General features: G+C 41.4%; 2 protein-coding genes across 2 annotated transcripts; both read left to right on the top strand.

Annotated features, from left to right (window-relative positions):
- The first annotated feature begins 124 nt into the window (after window positions 1-124).
- On the top strand, window positions 125-7,356 carry LOC118687775 (acyl-coenzyme A thioesterase 5-like). The gene is made up of 3 exons (XM_036384900.1): window positions 125-662; window positions 3,598-3,800; window positions 4,609-7,356. The coding sequence occupies exons 1-3, from the start codon at window positions 125-127 to the stop codon at window positions 5,182-5,184; spliced, it is 1,317 nt and encodes a 438-aa protein (XP_036240793.1). The 3' UTR covers window positions 5,185-7,356.
- A 955-nt stretch (window positions 7,357-8,311) lies between these two features.
- Window positions 8,312-20,801, top strand: DNAL1 (dynein axonemal light chain 1). Its single transcript, XM_036384505.2, has 8 exons — window positions 8,312-8,356; window positions 10,888-10,926; window positions 13,851-13,960; window positions 14,609-14,664; window positions 16,181-16,236; window positions 17,468-17,594; window positions 18,007-18,150; window positions 19,685-20,801. The coding sequence occupies exons 1-8, from the start codon at window positions 8,354-8,356 to the stop codon at window positions 19,753-19,755; spliced, it is 606 nt and encodes a 201-aa protein (XP_036240398.1). The 5' UTR covers window positions 8,312-8,353; the 3' UTR covers window positions 19,756-20,801.
- The last annotated feature ends 543 nt before the right edge of the window (window positions 20,802-21,344 follow it).

Here is a 21,344-nt window from a genome sequence, read left to right as displayed (position 1 = left end):
CTTGCGGGGCTGGGGGGCGGGGAGGGGATCTGCTCTCTATTGGGGACGCCTGGAAGGGGCGGCGGCCGCGGTACCGATATTGCGGGCGGCGCGGCCACACCGCGCACCCGCCACTGCCGCCGCCATGTGGAGAGCGCTGGCTGCCGCCGCCGCCCCGGCGCGGGCCCTGCTGCGCACCCCGCCGGCCCGACGGGCTGCCAGCCTGGCCGTGTCCCCCGCCGCCGGGCCGGCGGACGAGCGGGTAGAGACGCGGGTGGCGGGGCTGAGCCCGGGGCAGCCGGTGACCCTGCGGGCGGTGGCGGCCGATGAGCGCGGCTGCCTCTTCCAGTCGTGCGCGCACTACCGGGCGGACAGTCGCGGGGAGCTGCACCTGGGCACGGACGCCTCCCACGGCGGGGACTACACCGGCGTGGAGCCCATGGGGCTCTTTTGGAGCCTGGCCCCCGCCGGCATGGAGAGGCCGTACCAGCGGCTCGTTCCCCGCAACACCAGCGCCCCGATGAAGGTGGAGGTGTTGGTCCACCAGGGCCACAGCCTGCCCGGCTCCATGCCCGGGCCTGTGATGGCCAAGGCCGAGGTGCAGAGGTTGTTCACAGCCCCCGGCGTGCGAAGGATCCGGCTGAAGGAAGGAGTCGTAAGGGGCTCTCTTTTCCTGCCGCCGGGTGAGTGCCCCGGCCCGAGACCTTCGCTCCGAGGCCGGCGGGAAGCCCCCGCCTTCTCGGACCAGAGCAAGGAAAATCTCGTAAAATAAACCCTTGCAGAGGCTGTCACCCGGGGAATCCTCATTCCCCAACAGCCGAACGCTGCCCTGCAGACAGGTGGCCCTGAACTCTTAAGATATCCCAAGTGCTTGTCGCGACAGGGCCCGGCTTTCGCGCGGCCGCCCCGCCTGCTTCTTCTCGGCGGCACCGAGCAGGGCGGGCGCGGGGAGGCGGCTCTTGCGGGACGGGCCGGAGCTAAAGGAGAACAGGGGATGTAGAGTTTACTTCGTTGCTGTGCTCAGCCTGTGGTTTTTCAGTAGGTTTTATGTTTGCTCTGGAGTACCAGAATCTAACATCCAGAAAAGTTGATGCGCTTCATTGTGTGAGCCTGTGCTGAATGTCCCAAGAATTTTACCCTAAGTAGGACTGAATTTAAAAGGTATTCTTCTTCGCTTTGAAACACAAGCCAGGAAGCAGAGCGGCAGATGAAATTCTAAAAAATATATGTATCTCACCTCTGTTCCTACAGAGTTACTACAGTTAGTAGTTGGGTCTTTTGTGGTATAAAACCAAAATGGATTTATGATCAAGTTCTGCCTATTCTGCTTATGAGATGGTTGTGCTTTATGAGGTGTGATATTCTGATGGTCTGTGAGTGGTGCTGGAAAATGAAACCTTACACCAGTGATTGTGTTTGTATGCTTGAGCTATGAGTTAAACTTGTAGTTCCCCGAGTGTTGTGGGTACTGGAGCTGCCCTCCACATTACCTATAATTTAAAACTACTTGGTTCAGCAACTCCTGTAAGTATCACTATAGTTATTAAGTATTTAAGTATTTTCATTCCAAACCAATGATTTTTTTCATCCATTTAGATACGGATCCAAAGTCCACTGAGGAAAAAAACAACAGAGATTGAACTTTGAATTTCAGATGTTTAGTCAGCATGCTGGATTTTCCATCTCTGAGACATTGTTTTGATCTATCCTGCCTTAGAGGATGAGTTTGATTTCTGCTGAGCTCAGTGGGAATCCAGACATCTGCAAGATGAAACTGCAATTTCCCCTTTAGAAACTCTGGCATTGTAACAGTGTTGAAAAGTCTGGAATCATTGCTTAAATTATATTGCCATCCCTCATGATTGAGGATCCAGTTACAGCATTATGACCATACCCTTCTTTGCTCCAGGGACAAAAAAAAGTTAATATTTTAAAGATAGGAATCTTAAATGTGAACCAGTCTTATCATTCTTATTAAAAGTGAGAGGACGAATGGGCTTATGATGTAATTTTGATATGAAAGCAATTTCTCAATTTAGGAATAAGAGTTAAAGATGTGGAGGTTTGTTTGTTTTTAAATGTTGGTAAAGTTGTCTAGCCCATTTTATCCTGCTTTTTAGTGAGCTCTGCAGGACCCATATACTTGGGCATGTGTAGGCACTCAAAGAAGCAGTCCAGGATCCTTGTGCAAGTTAAAGGGTGTCTTCATGAGAGAGAAACACATTCATCTATGACTATGTTCTGATTACATGCTCTTGCTAGAAAGCTTTCCAGGTAGGAGTGATGATTAAATACGTATTTTCTTGCCATATAGGCTGATTGCTGCTAAATAAAGGTTACTGCTGACCATAGCATTATAATAAATTTATTCCAACTTGTTTTCTCTCAAGTAGAATATTGAACTTCAATAAAAAAAAAGATCAGAACTGAACGAGTAAGAACCCAGAAGCAAGTTTCAGTCCCTTTCTGACTTCTTAATGCTTTAATTTGGGAGGTTTCCACCATTTAACATGTCTAGGAAGGACATGCTAAAAGGAAAAGGAAGAAAACTTCCTTTTCTCCAGTGTGTTGAAATGCCAGAGACCTTTTCTTTAGCACATACAAGTAGTGTCAGAGAATTAACACACTCTTGCAACAAGTGTGTCCTCTTTGTACTGAGATGGTGGTAGCGAGCTGGATCAGGACACATAAGACGTGACATCTGGTGGCCAGAGGAAAAAAAACCAAAAAAATTAGCTTGCTTGGGGTCTTTAAAGCTCCATTAAGTAGCATCTTTAGCCTTTTAACCTAAGATCTCCTGGCTTGGCATACAGGTATTTTACATGACCTTGGCTGCAAAAGCACAGCTGTTTAAAATTGTGGTTCTGACTATTTGTGTAGTTTGGTGGGACAGACTGTGCACATGTATGTGCACGTTTATCTGTACATCATCCTGCATACACAGCCGCACCCACAGCTCTCAGTTCGGCCTTCTGTCTCGTCATGTCTGCAGGAGCAGCTCTCCTGCCAAGGTTTACAGTGCTGAGCTTGAGAGAGAGCAAGTAAGTCCAGTTGGTTTTAACAATGGGTTATCTTTGTTGCGCTTTGCTCAATGCAGTTTATTTCAGAGTTTATGAAAGTTTTGTAGAATTTACTTCAAGGGCTCAGTGCTCTTGCCTCATTACTCATGAGCTTGCACTTTGCTAATTAAGAAGTGACTTTGTGGGAAAATAGCTGACTTGGTGTATGATTGGTCTGAGGGCAGGAGGTTAAGACCATGGAAAAATACATTTAGAACTGTTAATTATTTTTTGTTGTGTTTGTTTGTTTGTTTGGGGGTTTTTGTTGGTTGATTTTTTTATTTTTTGTTTTAAAAAGTGAAACCTGTAACTTCATATATTTTTACAGGAATGTAAGGACTTGGACCTATTCTTAGTTTGAAATAGCTGGAGAGGGACATAGCACTGGTTCTCTTAAATCTCTGCTGTGCAAATGGAAAAATAATGACTATTAATAGCTAATGTCTTATATGACTATTAATAGCAAATGTCTTAAGCATTTTGTTGTTTACTCTTCACCAGATAGTTTTTTGTGTCCTGTTTGATAACTTTTCCTCTGTAACTCTTCTCTTTAATATAGGGGATGGTCCCTTTCCAGGAGTGATTGACATGTATGGTGATGAAGGAGGCTTGATTGAATTTAGATCCAGTCTCCTGGCTACTCATGGTTTTGCTGCTCTTTCTCTGCCATATTTTGACTTTGAAGATCTTCCTAGGATCTTGAAAGACTTAAAACTTGAGTACTTTGAGGAGGCAGCAAGGTTCCTACAGCGTCACCCAAAGGTGAGTGCAGTGGGAAATCTCTTGGGACTAGGGAGGATTTAGCAGTTATGCCTAAGTGGTGGTGGTGATTTTTTTTTTATATTTGAGTATCAGTTTCTGCTGGGCAAGCTTAGGCCCAATTGTGGCTTACACATATGATTGGGGAGAGTGAATTTCTTCCAGCACAAAGTATCCGTTAAATTCATGCTGGAGCTAGAAGATTGCTGATCAGTAGGATAGTGAATGCTGGAGTATCCTCCAAACAGGACCAGTGGTGATAAAATGTTGGGCTTGTTTGGGGTTTTTTCTTACATGGAAGCAATTAGTTTTAATAGAGGATGATATGACACTGCTCATAGTAGCTGAAAGAATGATTTTGATGATGTGGAATGTTGCTTTCAGTTTTACTTTCCAGGCTAGAATAAGACAAGACAAATGCTACTTATCTAAGCCTTCAAATGTAGTTTGTGAGGTTACTTTATTTTCCTGAGACTTGAATTTCCTGTTACCTGTTTTAGGAAAATGAGAAAAAACTTGTATTAACATATGCAGTAGGGACCAGGTAAAGACTGAGTGATAATATGCCTTGTGCCTGTTGGCATTTTTTGTGGGGTGTGATCTCTCTTGGTGTCTCTGAAAAATAAGACCAAAAAAAACAGAAGGAGGAGCGTGAGTCCAGACTGTCACTTTGCAACAGGTTACATCAATAATTAACCTAACCTTTTTTTAATAAAACCACTCCAAAGTCAATTAATGGCTAATCCCATTATAATGTATGCTTTCTTTATTCCTTTCTTCCTCTCTTTTCCACCCCCTATCTTATCTGAAGGTGAAAGGACCAGGAGTTGGAGTGATTGGGACTGGGAAAGGGGCGGAATTAGCGCTCTCCATGATCACCTTCCTGCCAGAAGTAGTGGCTGCTGTCTCAATCTCTGGCTGTAGTTCAAACACAGTTGCAGACCTCCATTATGGTGAGACGACTCTGCCTGGGCTGCATTTTGATATGGAGAAAGTCACTATCTCTGAGTCTGGTGTGTTTGATGTTTTTGAAGCTCTGGATGACCCAACGAATCCTGCTAATTCTTCTAGCGTGATCCCCATTGAAAAAGCAGAAGGTCACTTTCTCTTAGTGGTAGGGGAAGATGATCGGATGTGGAAGAGCTCCTTATATGCTGAGCTGGCAATCAGGCGTCTACGCCAGCATGGGAAGGAGAACTTTGAACTCCTTAGTTATCCAGGAGCAGGTCACCGAATTGATCCTCCTTCTACTCCATTTTGTCAGGTAGCTATGGATCGTGTTTTGGGGGTGCCTGTTCTGGGGGGTGGAGAGAGCAAAGCACATGCCCACGCACAGGAACACTCCTGGGGAAAGATTCAGGAGTTTCTGCACTTGCATTTGGGATGAACACTTAAACACATGCAAGCAGTTGCAGATCTGCAAGGATTGAACTTGAGCCACCAAAATGACTGGTGATGACTGGTGAATTGAAGGGATTGACTGAGACAAGCCTTGAAATATGCAAATAACCAAATGACTGCTTAATTACAAGTATAAATCTAAAAAGAAAGGGATTTATTTGGAGCACTCTAAGTTAATTTAACTAGGTAAACAGAGGAGATGTGAAACAACAAGCAAGTTGCATTATGGTACAAATTTGACAGCTCAAAGTGGTCATGATATGAAGAAACAAGTACCTGAAGAGAGTAGTAGATACTTCCTTGCTTGCAGTATTTACACCTCACAGAATGTTAACAAGCAGCCTGCACCCTCAGCAGTGAAAGAGAGGATCACACCTTGGCAATGACAGATGATAAACGTAGACATCCAAATAATGATGACTCTGACTTTGAGTCCTAAGCTACCTTACCCCAGAATTCTCATATTTACAGCCATACACACTTCAGAAACGTTTTCCATTTACATGAAGCTCGAGAAACCTACTAGAAATTTGAAGCTACTTGAAATGAGGCTCATATACTAAGCATTGTGGTCTTCTGGTGACAGTCTGTTTCTTTCCAAAAAAGAACTATGTGCTGAATGGAAAAATGAAGAGTACTTTTCCTTGTCATCCAAGAAGAATGGCAGTACTAGCACTGTCTTGTATTTGGGATGTACCTGTCTGTTCCTGTAATGTCTTGGATTGCTGTTTGACACTCAGGGTATTAAGATTCTGTTGGATAAGTTAGAGCATGTCTAAATACAGCAATTAAGTTAGGGATTAATTAGTTGTAGAACTCTTTAGTAGTGATGTCAACAGATGCTGACAGCTATTCTTAGGGAGGAAGCAGAATTGGGAGACAGAAAACCTAGCCTCTAGATTTAAACTGACTGTAAAAAGCTTTCACCTTATGGTGGTGATTAACTCAGAATCATACCAAATTAACAATGCCCTCCAAAAAAAGCAACCAAAGCCAAATCTATGATAGCTTTTCCACGACTGCCCAAGATTATTTTTTTTAATCCAAATTCATTTTTGGCTAGTGCCTTTTTTTCCCTCACCATTCAGGTAGAAAGAAATTTCTTCCCAAATGTGTTGATCTCTCAAGAGGGTCTTGCTGAAATAGTGCCAGTGCTGAAGGCCTGTTGAAGGAGGGCCTCTATCAACAAAATTTCTCCTTCCAAAGTCATTTTTGTCAGACCAGTTTGAGAGCTGCCTAGAAAGTTGAGAGCCCAGGAAGATAAAAATCTTTCATTAGTGTACTCAGTTTTGCTTTGCTCTCAGGGATCTCTCTCCAGTTAACTGTCATTATGCTGCTGCTCAGATTCAATAGCTTTCTGCAACTCTTATTATTCCTTATCATTTGATTAAAGTCACATGTTTTTCACACACAATCAATGCCAACTGAACAATTTATTCATCCACTCTTTACAAGAGAAGCTCCATTCTGTGAACTCCACAAAAGATCTCTTCACGCCTGGTCTCTAAACTCCCTCATCAGCTGAATAGGCTTTTGTCAAGTCCTATCTGGTGCCTGAACCTCTGCTAACACAAGCAGCTCCAGAAGTCCAGGACCAGAGCCTGCTGCAATGTGCTCCTTGGTATCACCCATACCTGTCAGACTGCCTTCTTTTCCAAACTCATTTCAAGTAGGAACTGTAGGAGAAAGGGTTGTCTGTTGTGTGAAGGTTCCTGCCTCATCCTGTGTCTCTTCAGTAGCTGGACCTGTTATCAATTGCGCAAGAGCAGCACCTCCCCTATTCCTGTTCTGTCACTCTCCCAGTGCCAATACCTGTGTCTCCACACTGCAGTCCTACCTCAGCATATGCACCGCAATGCAAGATTGCAATCTGGAGGTTCAGGAAGTAAATGTTAAATTGTAAATAAAAAATAAATAAAAAAAAACAACAAGAAAACAGGTAGATTAAGAGGTCTCAGACTTAATTTCTAAAGCACAAGCTTTTAAAATAATTCAGTGTTAGATTTTGTCAGATACATGCAATTTGAAAGAGAAATAAAACACAAAACACTTCCTTTATTAAAAAGCAACCATGTGTAAGAATTTGATGTTAAGTATTTGTTTGGAAAAGTGATACTTTATTTTAAATGGAGGAAAAATTAAAAACAATGTAATTTTACTGCAAAGAGCCTTTTTGTCAATCAGGGTTTCCTGGACAAAATAATAGAAGGACCTGTTGAAAACCAGGCATTTTGTATATTTACTAGCATTTTGTATATTTACAATGCTACCTGGGGACCCAAGAGGCATTGCAGACACTCTGCAGAATGTGTAGCTATTTCCTGAAGTGTGTACTAAACTGAGTGCCTGATTATGGCCTTGTTGCAGCCATGTTACTTATATTGGTTTACATTTGTTAGGGTTTGAAGAGACCTCTGGAGACCACCTAGTCCAATTCTCCTGCTAAGGCAGGGTCATCTAGAACAAGTTACAGAGGAATGTGTCCAGGTGGATTTGGACTGTCTCCAGAGGGAGACTCCATGGCCTCCTTGGGCAGCCTGTTCCAGGGCTCTGCTGGAACAGTGTAAAGAGGTTCTTCTTCACCTTGAGGTGGAACTTCTCGTGTTTCAGCTTAAGGCCGTTTCTCCTCGTCCTGTCATTGGGCAGGACAAGTCCCTCATATTGTGATCTTCTGAACCCTTGAAAAGTCTGGCACCGTCCTCTTGGCACCCACCTTTGAGAAATTTGTATCTATTGGTGAGCTCTCCTCTGCTGCAGACGAAACAGGCCAAGGTCCTGCAGTCTCTCCTCACCAGAGAGGGACTCCAGACCCTCATCCATCATCTTTGTGGCTCTCCACTGGCCCCTCTCCAGTAGCTGCTCTTGTACTCAGGAGCCTGGAACCCGCCACAGTAATTCTTTGCCAGGCCAAACGCCCATCCCATTCCATTAAGACGAGTGGTCGGGGGCTGGATGAGCTGCACCGGCCACAGCTGGGGGCCCTCGCAGCTGCCCAAGGGCTCCCCAGCGCCGCGGCCGGGCCGTGAGCCCCGGGCCGGGCCAGGCCCCGGCCGGCGCCGCCCGTCCCACAAGGCGCCGCGGTCCGCTACGCGAGTTCCGGGCGGGGCGTTCCCCGCGCCCGTAGCAACCGGAGCGTTCGCGGTATCCACGGCACCATGGTGAGTCCTGCGGCCGGGGCGGCGCCAGGGCCCGGCGGCGGGGGTCGGAGCGGCCCCCGGGCCGGCGGTGGCGGCGCGGAGCCCTCCGGGGCCGGGCCCCGCCGAGCAGCCCGGTCTCGGCGAGAGCCGTCCGGGAGGCAGCGCGGGGCTCGGGGCGGCGGCTGAGGCGGGGGCCGGTGGCCTGCTGCTGTGCCTTGGGAAAGGGGGATTTCGGGGAGAAGCGAGGAAAGAGGGGAGTCACGAACTCCCAAACCTCCGCTAGTACGTGGTTTTAAGGCGGCGGTATCGATGATCACCAAGCGATTAGCTTGGTATCTGTTGCTGTGCAATTCTGATTTCATCTATTTTAAATACAAATAAATGTCTGCAAATAAAGGCGAAATGTTGCTGTTTTGCTTTTTCCTGGGGGTCTACATTTTGTAGATACTATGTGTCCGACTGCTGTGTTTTTTGGGAGGGGAATAAATCTTTTGTTACAACTATTACTAGTACAGGTGTGGTTATTTTTCCCCTTCAGAGATTCTGTTTCTTGTTTCTGCCATGTTGATGGTGACTCTTCAGGGATGCCCACTGATCACTTGGCACTTTGAATATTTTAAAATAAAGTATTATGACTTTCTTTAGTCTAAATACCTGTAGAAAATTGTTCAATAAGCAGGTAGAAGAACCCTGCAGATAAGCTTCTTGGAGGAAGTTTCCCTTGAGTAACCTCCTGTGGCAGAAGATACTCCAATTTACCTAGAGAAATTTCAAGTGCATCTCAAAGAAAATTAAATCCCTGATATGTGCTCTCCAGAGAGAGAGAGATAACCTGCTGTGCTGATATCCATGTTTTCATAAAATCAACAGAGATAAGTGTACAGAGGTCAGGGAAGAAGCTGCTCCTTGTGCTCACATGGATCAGTAGCTTTAAAGTCCAAACTGTTTTTAGCATGACTTCAAAACAGCAGCAGACACTGATCTTATAAATGCATTTCTCCCTTCAACATGAGTGACTGAGATCATGTACCCAAATGCTTTGGTGACTGGCTGCCATAATTATGAAAAAGGCAATGAAGTTTCTGCTCAAAAATCCCCAATTAACTGGAAGCCAGCTGTTTTTGCCCCCACACTGGTAGCTGTTAATTGGCTTGAACGAGGCTGTTGTAGTGGGAGCTTAGGGATGTGATCTTCTGAACCAGAGGAGGTCATGCAGATGTGTATCTCTGGCAGACACTGGGGAGCTACTGCTGGGGCTCAAGTTTGCAGGTCATCTCCAATAGGACTAAGAGCTAGCTATCACTTGGTATGGACCAGATTGAAATGAGTGCCTGTCAGTGGGCAGAAAGAGCTGGAACATCTGAGGATGTCTAAATGGAGGTGCGTGTTGATGTTTGAGATGCATGCTCGGGCTCCCTGGTGTTGCTGGCTCTTAGGCTGTTGCTGGGTGTTCGGTGGCCGTGGCCTTTTCTTATATAAAGCTGCCTCAGCTGTTGCCTTTTATTGCTGGGACCAGAGTTTCCTGTGGTCCAGAGTAAAGTACCCAATACTAAAGCTCTGTGACTGAGGTGGCTGCCTGTAAGATTTTTTGGGGAAGTTAGTTTGTTGTTTTTAACTTCTACAGTAAGGAGGGGTTATATATCTGATTACCCGAAAGGCTGCTTTTATCCACGCCCTGCTACACTTAGGAGCAACAGAGATGCCAAAACTTGAGTCTTCCTATATTTGTAGAGAGAAGGCTGTTGATCACTGTTTGTAAAAGATTGATCTCTAAAACCTTTTTAATCCAAGACATCTTGGATTATGTTTAATGTTTAGAGAAGCATTAGGCATGTTGTTTATATACTACTGTTTTGGATATCTTTATGTGGTTTCACTGAGACTCTGATGTGAGGTGGAAAAGTAGAGTTAGTGACAACAGAAAGTTGGTCAGTGGGTCAGTCCTTAAAAAGCAGCTCTCAGGTTTTTCCAAACTGAATAATAATACCACATACATGTTTTCACATCACATGGTGTAGCTCAGTGTGAAACCATTGGTAAGAAACCCCAAATATATATAATCCAGATTGCTCTTGAGTTTTGGCAAGCTGTACCTTATTTTCTTCAGTGAATTTTAGGAGGCTGTATAATTTTCTGGTCGCAGACTTGCTTTCAGGCAGGAAACTGCTAATGCACAATAGGAAGTGTGAGGATTTAAGAGCATTAGACCACAATTTTCATTGCAGTAACTTCTTATGCCTTTAAGTTGAATTTCACCATAAAAGCTAATAAGCAGTGTGCCATGGGACAGAGAGTAAGATCAGGAAGATAATGTCCTGACATTAAGCTCATTGTTTGCTTCTGAAAATGCAGCAAAGTACCCCAGAAACAAAACTACAGGACACTGGGGGGTTCCAACTTCTTTGACTTGGCTGACCCAAGATACTACAGGAAAGTGGTGGAAGGGGGGCAAACAAGCAGGATAGGGAGAGGGAAGGAAAAGGAAAGATTTGCAGTGAACAAGCCACTTAAAAAATTCAATGAATATTCACTTAAGTTTGTTTCACTTTTAGGCAAAAGCAACGACCATCAAAGAAGCTCTAGCCAAATGGGTAAGAACTAGAACAATGTCTAGTGGCATGAGGTTTGACTGTATTCAGCTAATTTTGTTTGTCAAATATTGTAAGAAATATGTTTGCATGAAACATCTGCTTTAAGAAGTTTCACAAAGTAAAATGATGGTTACTGTTGTTGTTGTTGTTCTATAGTACATTCTGTTGGACTTTCTGTATGTTCCTGTTAAATTGATACAACTGGTAAAGATTAGTCTGTTTTGCCCTCCTGCCTTGTTCTGCTGGATATGCATGGGCCTGAAGTCACAAAAGAGATCCAAAGTAGGGGATGTATTATGTTTTAATTATGCTCTGTTCACTTTACCCAAGTGCAGTCTTTCCCAGAATAAACAGTATGGGAATAAACGGAATAAACAAGTATGAAATTCTCACTGTACTGAATTCAGTGAATCTTCTACATGTCTTTTGACATATAGTCCCTCATATTGTGCAAATCTTAACTCAGAATGAGTTTCTTGGGTTTTTTTTCTTCTTAAATACTCTCTTCATACAGAAGCTCATTTGGTTGTGGCTAACCTGGTCTTCCAAAAAGCTATGTATTGGCAAAGATGGGGATGTAATGCCAAATGATGATGTAGGATGCTCAAGGGTCAGGTTCACTGTGCAGCAAAACCAATGAGAATCTTTCCCCAGTCTCTGAATTTTAGATGAAGGCACAGATGTGCTGTTTGGTGTACATATGCTTTCCTGCTAATTCTGGCCAGCTGCTAAAGCAATGATTTATAAATGTTTTGGCCTCTGGAAGATCTGGATGTGATAGCATGGGTAGGTACACTTGAAAGCCAGAAGCTCAAGGTACTAGCCTGTAACTGAAGATTACTTCCATTTTGAGTTTTATCATTGTTTAGTACCTTCAGTATTTCAGGGATTTTCCAGTTATGTTGGTATATCCCACAAACTTCATTGCTGCTCTGCTAGTAAGAACTAGAATGCAACAACTTGCAGACATAAGCATTAGTAGAGGTATGAACTGTGTATAAAAATAGTTTGCTTTTCCTCCCTCACTCTTTCTGCCCTCCAGAACTTCAGCTCCATGTTTCCTATTAACAGATTTATTTTTCATTTGCTGCTCTGTCACATGTTTCTTAGACAGAATCAGCCTGTGTCAGTGAGTTTCCATTAACATTAGGCATAAAGTGCTGAATTTGCTTTTCTGTTCAAGTTATTAGGGGTGGGTCTAAATCTTCCTTTTACTCTTCCTAATCTGGATCCATGTGACTTGTACAATTGCATTTGCTGTTGTGTTGCATTCCAAATGTTTTTCTTCCCTTTTGGTATATGGGTTTACCTATGCCCTGCAGTCAGGGTGACATAGTTAAATCAAAGCAATTTGAAATCAAAGCAGCTTCAACTTGGCAAACATGTAACCTGTTCTTATAAAAACATGTCTGTTCTACCTATATTTTCTCTGTGGCATATTGTGGCTGTGCAGCTGCTTCCAGAAGTCCTTGGCAATCTGGATGAATTTTCTTCCTGAAGGTGCTCACTGCTGTGAGCTCACTGCTGGCCCAGTCCATGTTGGAAGCTCTCTCCCTTTCATGTTTTTAAGGAAAAATGTATTTTTATTTGTTGGTATGAGCTCATAGATTAGAAACTGAGTGTAAATTCAAACAGATACAGTAGTGTTCTTAGAAAAGAAAATGGAAGTTTCACATTGATATAGTTTCTTTGTTTGAACATGTATCACCATATTCCAGCAAAACATCTGATGTGCTTATTTGCTAAATCATTAATTTTGAGTAAAAATACTGTTACACTGAATTTGGACAGAAACTGGAATATAAATAAGTGTGCAAGACAACATGATCTTTTAAAATTAAATTAAGTTTTCTGAAGTATTTTGGGTGCATAAGAGGAAAAATAATGTTATCAAAACTTGATGTTCTGCTGTGGGATACTGAAAGACTTATGGGATGTGATTAATTTAATTACAAAGTAGCCATATAAACTGGGGCACACTCAGCTATCTCTCTTTTCAGTAGATGCATGAAATGGAGGAGAAAACAGGAGTCCTTGTTTTGAAAGTGCCAAGATTTCTCCTTTGTTAATGGACCTCCAGTGCTTGCACTGAACACTGAGTGAACGGAGAAAATGCTCCCTTTGTGCTCTCAGGGAGGCAGCTGTCAAAACTGCTGCTACTCTCTAAACAGATACTTGTTCCAAGCGTTTAGTCAATAATTGCCATCACTTCAGAATTTTAAAAGCTTTAATTGATGATATTTTTTAATAAACCTAAATGCCGAAGTTATGTCCATTTTTTCAAGACTCTGAATTATCAGCCTAGGTTGTCAATAGGAAATCTGTCTTTTGCTGTATTCTCTTAAGTGTGACATCTTCCCCCACTCTTTCTTAATGGCTAATTAGAATATTTTTTTTTTAGATTCTTAATGCTGTGAATCTGTTGAAGTTCTCCCCCAAAACACACTCCCCTGTATTCAGTTTGTGTCGTGAGCTGGGCATGAGTTCTGAGATTTCTGGGTGAAGTGAGGAGACTTTTCTGTCAGAACTTTTAAATCTGCTTCTGCTATAAACTGGCCCTAGCTGAGGTTTCTGTATGTCAGTCTCCATGGTAATATCTTAATCTAGAATTTTAGCCTTCAATCTATTCTCCATTCCTTGTGGCAGATGACTCCTTTACTAAATTGCTCAAGTGTTACACAACTTTTAAAACCCAACATATATAATGTATAAGTTATTTTGATACCTTGAAAATGAGCTAGCTTTACCCTTTTTATGCTACACTAGCAGGAATCCTGATAACAGTACTGAAAATGCTTTCTCCTTCCAGTAGTATATGTGAATTCCTTCTATAGTATTCATTTTTAGAGTAATTATTTTAGTGTAGTAGTTTTTGGTAATTGCATGTAGCAGTGAGACTCTTCCTCACCTTCTCTTTTCTTTAGGAAGAGAAAAGTGGCCAGAAGGCTTCAGAGGCAAAGGAAGTGAAACTGTATGGGCAGATTCCTCCTGTGGAAAAAATGGATGGTGCCCTCTCTGCTCTTGTTAACTGCGAGTAAGTTCAATTAAAAACATGCTGGAAACAAAATATCCTCTCTTCCTTTCAGTTTTTCTGCTGTCCACTGCAGATATGTATTTACTCTGTTTAAGTGTGGCCTTCAAAGCAGCAACTCTTCTTTCTTTCTTAACTGAGCTTCTCTTTCTGCACACAATTGCCCTTTTTAATTCAAAGACCCCTGTAACTTAACTCAGAAGGTGTTAGGGTAGATTCTGCATTAATATTTGTCCCCAGAAAAATTATATACGGTTTATCAGTATATAATTATAGATTTGTGTTTGGAGTCTATCAGCTAAAAGTCATGTTTATGATCCACTCCAAAATTCATGGAAAAAAAGAGGCAATTTGAGCAGGACTTCCAGAAAGAGATTACAGTAATTTCAGAAATAAACATCCATGCACTTCATAAGGCTAGGCATCAAAAGATAATCCAGTATTTAATGTAAGTAAGTCATGGTACTTTCCCAGAAACTAAATAAAGCTTAATGGTTTGAGGATATTTTGAGTCTGTTACACATCCAGTTAGTTTACCATCTAATGAGACAAGAACATATAATTATTTCTAATGCAGTGGTGTTGGGGCATGGAACTCTTCCAGTGTAGTGATCCTTATATACTGTGAATTGATTATTCTTTCTTTTAAAGGAAACTATCACTATCTACAAACTGCATTGATAGAATCGCCAACTTGAACAACCTAAGTAAGTGACAAGCCAGCTGTCCATTGTGTTTGTTTTCTAGTTGCCTGGCTAGGAGATATGCCATCATTTGTTACATGTGTCCAGCTTTATTTATATCTGTTATTATCCTTTTTTATTCCCTCCTCATAGAACATTACAAGTGACCTTTAAAATGACCAGTCTTACTGGAGAATGCATGCTGAGCAGCAGTGGTGTATTGCAGCAGGTATCCTTGCACTAGCCTTGACAGTTGTCTCACAGTGCAACATTCAAAAAATTCCATTCAGTAAGCACTTCAGAACCTTCCCATGAGCCTTGCTGTGCTATTCAACACCTAATCAGTTCTAGAGTGATGTCATGACTATTTTCCATGCTCCTGATGGAGACAGTCTGCAGTTCAACAACTCTACAAATGCATTATTGGTTGCAGTGAGGTTGGAGTGTTGTAGACCTGGATGGAGAAAATGTCATTCCACTTTGCAGAGAATTGGGTATACTTGGTTTCATTTTGTTCATACTTTATACATGGATGTGCCATCTGTCTAGAAGTAGAGTTTTTGTTTCTTGGACACCTGTCTTTGAAACTCTTGGGTTACTGACTTTGGAACAGAAGTCTTAATGGTCTGTCTTCAAGATTTTGACTGTGGCATGAGGCTGACAAAGAAGTGCAGGTTTTGAAGTGGAGCTTCCAGGCTTTTCTGTTCCTATTAAAATGCCAGCTGGATAGATAAGGAACCTGGAATCTCATCCTTTCCAACTGCACATCAAGAGATCTGCCAAAGAGCTTGATAAACTTATTTCTTTGCATAATAAGCTCAGACTTCAAAAGATTTGGGAATACTAGTCAGGGAAATATATTCCAATAGTCTTTCCAAATAATTGTTCTTTAATACTTTAATTCTGTAACTATCATGACAAAAATTAATTAGGCAATTGTACATAGAAGTGAAACCAATGAAATTTTTTAGTGGTATAAAACATTAAAAGCTGTTAAAGCATCTTAAATATTTATATTAATGTAGATTCAAAACATCCAGTCTATACCAAGTATTTGATACTAAAGCCAGACAAACTAGAACTAAGTTGAATGTCTCTCGTCAGGCATCTGTAAGGCAGCTTTATATGCTGCCTGTAGTATAGAAACCAAATCTACTGCCTTAAAATAAGATCAGCACCACTTTTGTCTGGAGAAGAAGGGACATGAATTATGTAAGATCAAAAGAAGCAAGTCAGCAGTTAGAGTTCAAGTGCAAGGTGAAATAATAATTTTTGTTCAGTATTTATCAAAACTGATTTTCAACTAGGTAACCTATACATGAGCAGCTTTGTATTCATGAGTATATTTCTGAGCTTTCCCCTGCATCAATTCCTGCTGATCTGTTTAGGTCAGGAGGGTTTGTTTCTGTTAGGTCATTCTTTCTTAAGGTAGCCTGTTCAGAGTGCAGTTTGTAAGCAGAATATGGCATTTTACCTGACTTACAGCACCTTTTTATTTTAAAGAAACCCCATTTATGAGATTTTTTAAAATTTATTGCAGAAAATTTGAGGATTCTGTCTTTGGGAAGAAATAACATAAAGAACCTGAATGGATTGGTATGTGCTTTTTAGTATCAATAGTTCACTAATAAAATAGAATATGGGGTAATTTCTCCATGTTCATACAAGTCTTTTCTGAATTCAATAAAATTAAGTGAATAAAAGGTTAGGCACTAACCTTTTATATTCTCCTTTTGCTATCATCTCTTCACACTCTTTCACATTGCTTCTCAATTTTCAGATAGTTGTTCACTTTTTTTGGTTCAAATTCTCTTAATGTTTGGAAATTTATCTACCTTAATTTACTACACTGAAAAATTTTAGGAAAGAGATTTTATTGTCTTTAATAAAGAAAATCAGAAGTTCTATTTGAAAATTGCTGTCTATCTGTAAAGCCATTTAACTTCTGCTGGCTTTACATGAATATAATTCCTGCAGACATTTTGCATGCAGAATTTTCTACCTGAAGATACTTAGGCTGTGCTTCTTTAATACAAATATTGGCAGTCCTGTAAAAACACGCTTCCTTAGAGTCAGTCCCTTTTATGTAACTGGCACCTGACACAGTATGGCTTTAGAGTTGATGGTGGCAGGACTGAATCTACCTAGCAGGGGAAAATTAGCTGAGGAAAAAATTGGATCAATTTTGTTACATTTGAATTCAGGTCAGAAGAATACTTTTTTTGATCAGCATTTTTTAAATGATTATATAAATTCTTTCTCAAGAGATACTGTTTCACCTCAAAGCTGTTCTCACCTTCAGAGATGCCAAATCTCTTAAGTGTGAAAGGCAGAGTTAATGTGTAATGACCTCTCTTTTGAGAGAATTAGGAATGTGATTTCTGGCCAGCAGATACAAACATATAAGAAAATACCAGAATGAAAAATGCTCTCACACTGTGTAACATCCTTTCCAAAGCAGTTGTTGAATTGAATTCTCTTCACACATGCTTGCAGTGCACAAGTAGGCAGATTTGTCTCCTCTGCCCCTTATGCCTTAAGAGCTACTGCAGCCAGTAAATTCTGCATCTTGTTTTATAAAACATCTTGTTTTATTCTAATTATAGCGATTTCTGTCCTCCTTACATATATTTGCATATTTAACTTTGCCTTTAAATTCCCATGAGCATTTGCCATGCCTAATAATTAGGGACCTGCTTAAAAGGAAATGAGGACTAATATACCTTACTATTTTCTCACATGATGTTACCTGTAGAAGGTGAAGAAAGAGTATGAATAATAAGGAAGATGTACTTCTGCTTATCTGAGTAGTCCTGTCATTTTCCAGGAGGCAGTTGCTGAAACTTTAGAGGAGCTGTGGATCTCATACAACTTAATTGAGAAACTGAGGGGTATCCGTGTAATGAAGAAACTGAAGGTTCTTTATATGTCAAATAATTTGGTGAAAGATTGGGGTAAGCCATGCATCTCTACTCTGTAGAGATTTCTGTATAGTGTGGTGAATGCATGAGTTAAGTCACCAAGTGAAATATAGTGCTGTATCTCATGGAGCTTTGATTGTAACTGACAAGCCTGCAGACATGTGCAAAATCCCTAAACATCCACTCATGCAAGAGAGTAAAAATAGTTAGAATATTGAATTTAACTTCTTAGTCAAATCAAGTTCATGCTTTGAATCATCTTTCTCTAACCTCTCTTAAAGCACATCCCTGTTCTTTAACCTGACACCAGTTAGAATCCAAGCAGTCCCTCTCCTGTTGTATCCCATGCTCTTTATGTTTGCACTGAGTGTGAAAGGAATGTGTGGTGCAGATGTTCTTTCCATGTTCAACAATCTGGTTGTTATTTTCATCTTTGTGGTTGCAGCAGAGTTTGTGAGGCTGGCAGAAGTGCCAGTACTAGAGGAGCTGGTGTTTGTAGGCAATCCACTACAAGAGAAATTTGCTGCTGATCAGAACAGTTGGATTGAAGAAGCAACCAAACGGGTACCCAAGCTGAAAAAGCTGGATGGTGAGTTTGGGGCGAGAGGTAATTGGGGTGAGTTAAAAGCTTAATATAACGACAACCACAGGGAAATTAAACATAACCTCAGAGATTCATTTGTGTGCCCATGAAATTAATATTCCTCCCTCCTCTTCAGAGTTATTCAGAAGTAGTTACTGAGATCCTGGCCACAGTGTTTGATGGATTTTGGAGTGCTAAATCCAAGTGGTCTTGCAACCTATAGTTGGGCATTATTCTGTAGTTACCCAAGTAGTTTTATCAAATACCTAATAGGGAATGGAAAGATTTAGCATTAAATAAATTAACATGGCTTTCATCTGCCAAGCTGAATTACAATTTTCCCAACAAAAGAGGTGACATGAGATAATGGAGATAGACAGGAATATGTTCTGGTTTGCTTTTGATGCAAGGGCAAATTTTCAAATCTGCATGCAAATTTCCTAAATGCTTGAATATCCCCCTCCATTACTGCAGTAAGCCTCAATTTGTGAGCTGTCCTCTCCTATTTAAGACACTGCTATGAAAAGATATTCAACTGCTTAGTGACTACAAATTAGTTAATTTTGAAATCTCTTTTAAAATATGTTAATTCCCGTCAATGGAGATGTTAGCTGTTCACTATTATCCCCTGTGTACTAAAGCAATGAAGGGGAGAGCAGGAGTGGTAACACTAACACAGAGTCAGAATAACAGCAGGGAAGGGAAGGGAAGGGAAGGGAAGGGAAGGGAAGGGAAGGGAAGGGAAGGGAAGGGAAGGGAAGGGAAGGGAAGGGAAGGGAAGGGAAGGGAAGGGAAGGGAAGGGAAGGGAAGGGAAGGGAAGGGAAGGGAAGGGAAGGGAAGGGAAGGGAAGGGAAGGGTGGAGGCATGTCAACAAGAAGAGACAGCTTCACTACAGGGAGCAGTGGATGGCAAGCCTATTACCAGACTCTATCTAAAACCAGATCAACTGCAGTAAAAAAAAATCTTAGAAAGTGGAAGCGTGATGAGAGAATTGCACTGCTAGGAAGGATGGCCTGCAGTGGTCCATCTGCTGTTGTAACAGGAAAAGTTTAGAATGTAAAACAAAAAAAAAAGGAATGGGGCACATATCTGTGGGCAAAAAGTGTCCTTGGTAGTATTACAAACCACACTAAAGCTTGTGCATATATGTCCTGGAAAAGGCAGCACAAAGTAGGGGCCCCACAAGAGAAGGGTATGTTGTTAGCAATTGAACTGACTTGGTGCATCTCCCAGAGACCAAGAGGGGCTGATCTTTGCAGACCATACTTTAGTATCTTTTTGTTCCCTGTTACCCAAGAAGTTACCCAAGAAAAACATCCCACAGCAGAGGAGCTCATAAGTCAAAGGCTTTTCTAGTTAAGACCAGTTGAGGTATGCAGAAGTTTATGTTGGTTAGAAACAGGCAGGAAATACAACTCTTGACTCTTTCCAACAGGACAGATAAGATCATAATTCATAATTCAGATAAGTTCATAATTTCAGGTAGATCATAATTAACTATGTCTTCCTCTTCTTCTTTTCCTATTTTTTTTCTCCTAGGTACTTTAGTTGTTAAAGGAGAAGAGGAAGAAGGAGCGGAAGGAGCAGAAGGAGCAGAAGGAGGAAACTGATGACACTTTCTTATTGGGTATTAAATTATTAAAATAACTCCAGATAGCTTTGCACATAAACTTTTATAAAAGTATTTGTTTTGAAGAAAATCTTTGGGCAGTTTTTAAAAGACCATCTTATCTCCACAATCTCTCACCCAAAGAGTTAGTTACCAAAAATTGCTCACACTGGTTTGTTGTCAAGCTTATGAGACCTTCTGTAGAGACTAGTGGAGCTGAGTTTACCTGCTGTTTGGCTAGCAAGAGATCTTTATTTAAATTAATACATAGCTATTTTTCATTCCTGATTAGTGGTGCTTGTTGTTCACTTGGGTTATAAAAGAACTGGTTTAGCTTATTTGGTGCTGCTGGCCAACACTGAATTGGAAACTCTGAGGCCAGAAGAATAATGTTGTAGTTTAGAGACACCTGATGAGCTTTGTTGTGTTTAATTTTGTCATGGGACTTTCTCAATAGTTTTAATATGTGAGTTTGCCTTTTCATTCCTTGAAGTGTTATGCCAAACAGGCCCAGTAGTTGCATACGCACAAAAAAGGTATTGGTCTGATGAGCATTTGTTCCTGGCCTTAAGTCATGAAATGGGCTTCTCACATTGGAACTCAACTGCATTGCTTAGAAGGCCATGTATAACTTATATATTTATTTATTTTTAAGAGGCAATGGAAATTCATTGCATGGTTTCTGTAAGACTAAAATACCTGGTAACTTTGGGTTTTGTCTCTTACTAAGACATTACTTTGGAATATGTTGCCTATTAGCCTACAGCTGGTTTCTGGCTTTGGATTGGGTCACTGGTGGACATAACCCTTCTTAGCTCTGGAATCTTCCTGTAACTAAGGAGGCTGATAGTAACAGAGAAACTAACAGCAAACAGAAAACCTGGGCTTGAGGACAGAAAATTTTGATTTTGGGGATACTAATTTTTTGTGAAAGCACAGGTATAAGCAGTGAGAGAAAGTATATGTAGTTAGTGGGGACAGTGGGATGATGAGATGAGATGAGATGAGATGAGATGAGATGAGATGAGATGAGATGAGATGAGATGAGATGAATGAGATGAATGAGATGAATGAGATGAGATGATGAGGGCATTGGTAAAAATAGTATTGAAGAGGTACCGAGTGTGCTATATTGCAGGGTAACCAGTTTTAGTAAAGCACTCTTATGTGGCTATTTCTAGTGAAAAGCATTAAACAACGATGAAGACATACCTGATTGCACTGTGGGATGCCAAAAGTGCAGTTTTTCTTCTTCTCTTTGAACAATAGATGGAGTCACCTGAGTAGATTTTTCTGCAGTTCCTTTTTGGTTTTTTAACAAGCTTTTCCTCCAATTTGTGGTACCATCTTTTTTTTTTAAAGTGAAGTGACAAGTGTATCTGCTGGTTCCAGCCCAGGCATGGAAGGGATGGGGTCAGAGTGACAGTCTTAGTTATTTTGTTCGTGAAGGTGTGGCACGAGTTGAAATCTTGGAAGCCAAGTTCAGAGATGAATGGTAGAATTGGCCCAGGTAACAGTGGTACAGATCTCAAGCTCCAAGTATAATTGTAGTAGGCAATTCTCTAATCAGTTTCTAACTGAACACTGTGA

Source organism: Molothrus ater, chromosome 6, assembly GCF_012460135.2.
Source record: "Molothrus ater isolate BHLD 08-10-18 breed brown headed cowbird chromosome 6, BPBGC_Mater_1.1, whole genome shotgun sequence".
Lineage (NCBI taxonomy): Eukaryota > Metazoa > Chordata > Aves > Passeriformes > Icteridae > Molothrus > Molothrus ater.
This window is presented reverse-complemented; position numbering and strand designations above follow the sequence as displayed.

What these genes read in the sequence shown, in the direction of transcription:
- LOC118687775 (XM_036384900.1), top strand. Translation starts at nt 125, where the DNA reads ATGTGGAGAGCGCTGGCTGCCGCCGCCGCCCCGGCGCGGGCCCTGCTG. An exon ending in CTCTCTTTTCCTGCCGCCGG is followed by an intron (nt 663 to 3,597) that starts GTGAGTGCCCCG and finishes TCTTTAATATAG; the next exon opens with GGGATGGTCCCTTTCCAGGA. An exon ending in TCCTACAGCGTCACCCAAAG is followed by an intron (nt 3,801 to 4,608) that starts GTGAGTGCAGTG and finishes TCTTATCTGAAG; the next exon opens with GTGAAAGGACCAGGAGTTGG.
- DNAL1 (XM_036384505.2), top strand. An exon ending in TCTGCTCTTGTTAACTGCGA is followed by an intron (nt 13,961 to 14,608) that starts GTAAGTTCAATT and finishes TTTCTTTTAAAG; the next exon opens with GAAACTATCACTATCTACAA. An exon ending in TAAAGAACCTGAATGGATTG is followed by an intron (nt 16,237 to 17,467) that starts GTATGTGCTTTT and finishes GTCATTTTCCAG; the next exon opens with GAGGCAGTTGCTGAAACTTT.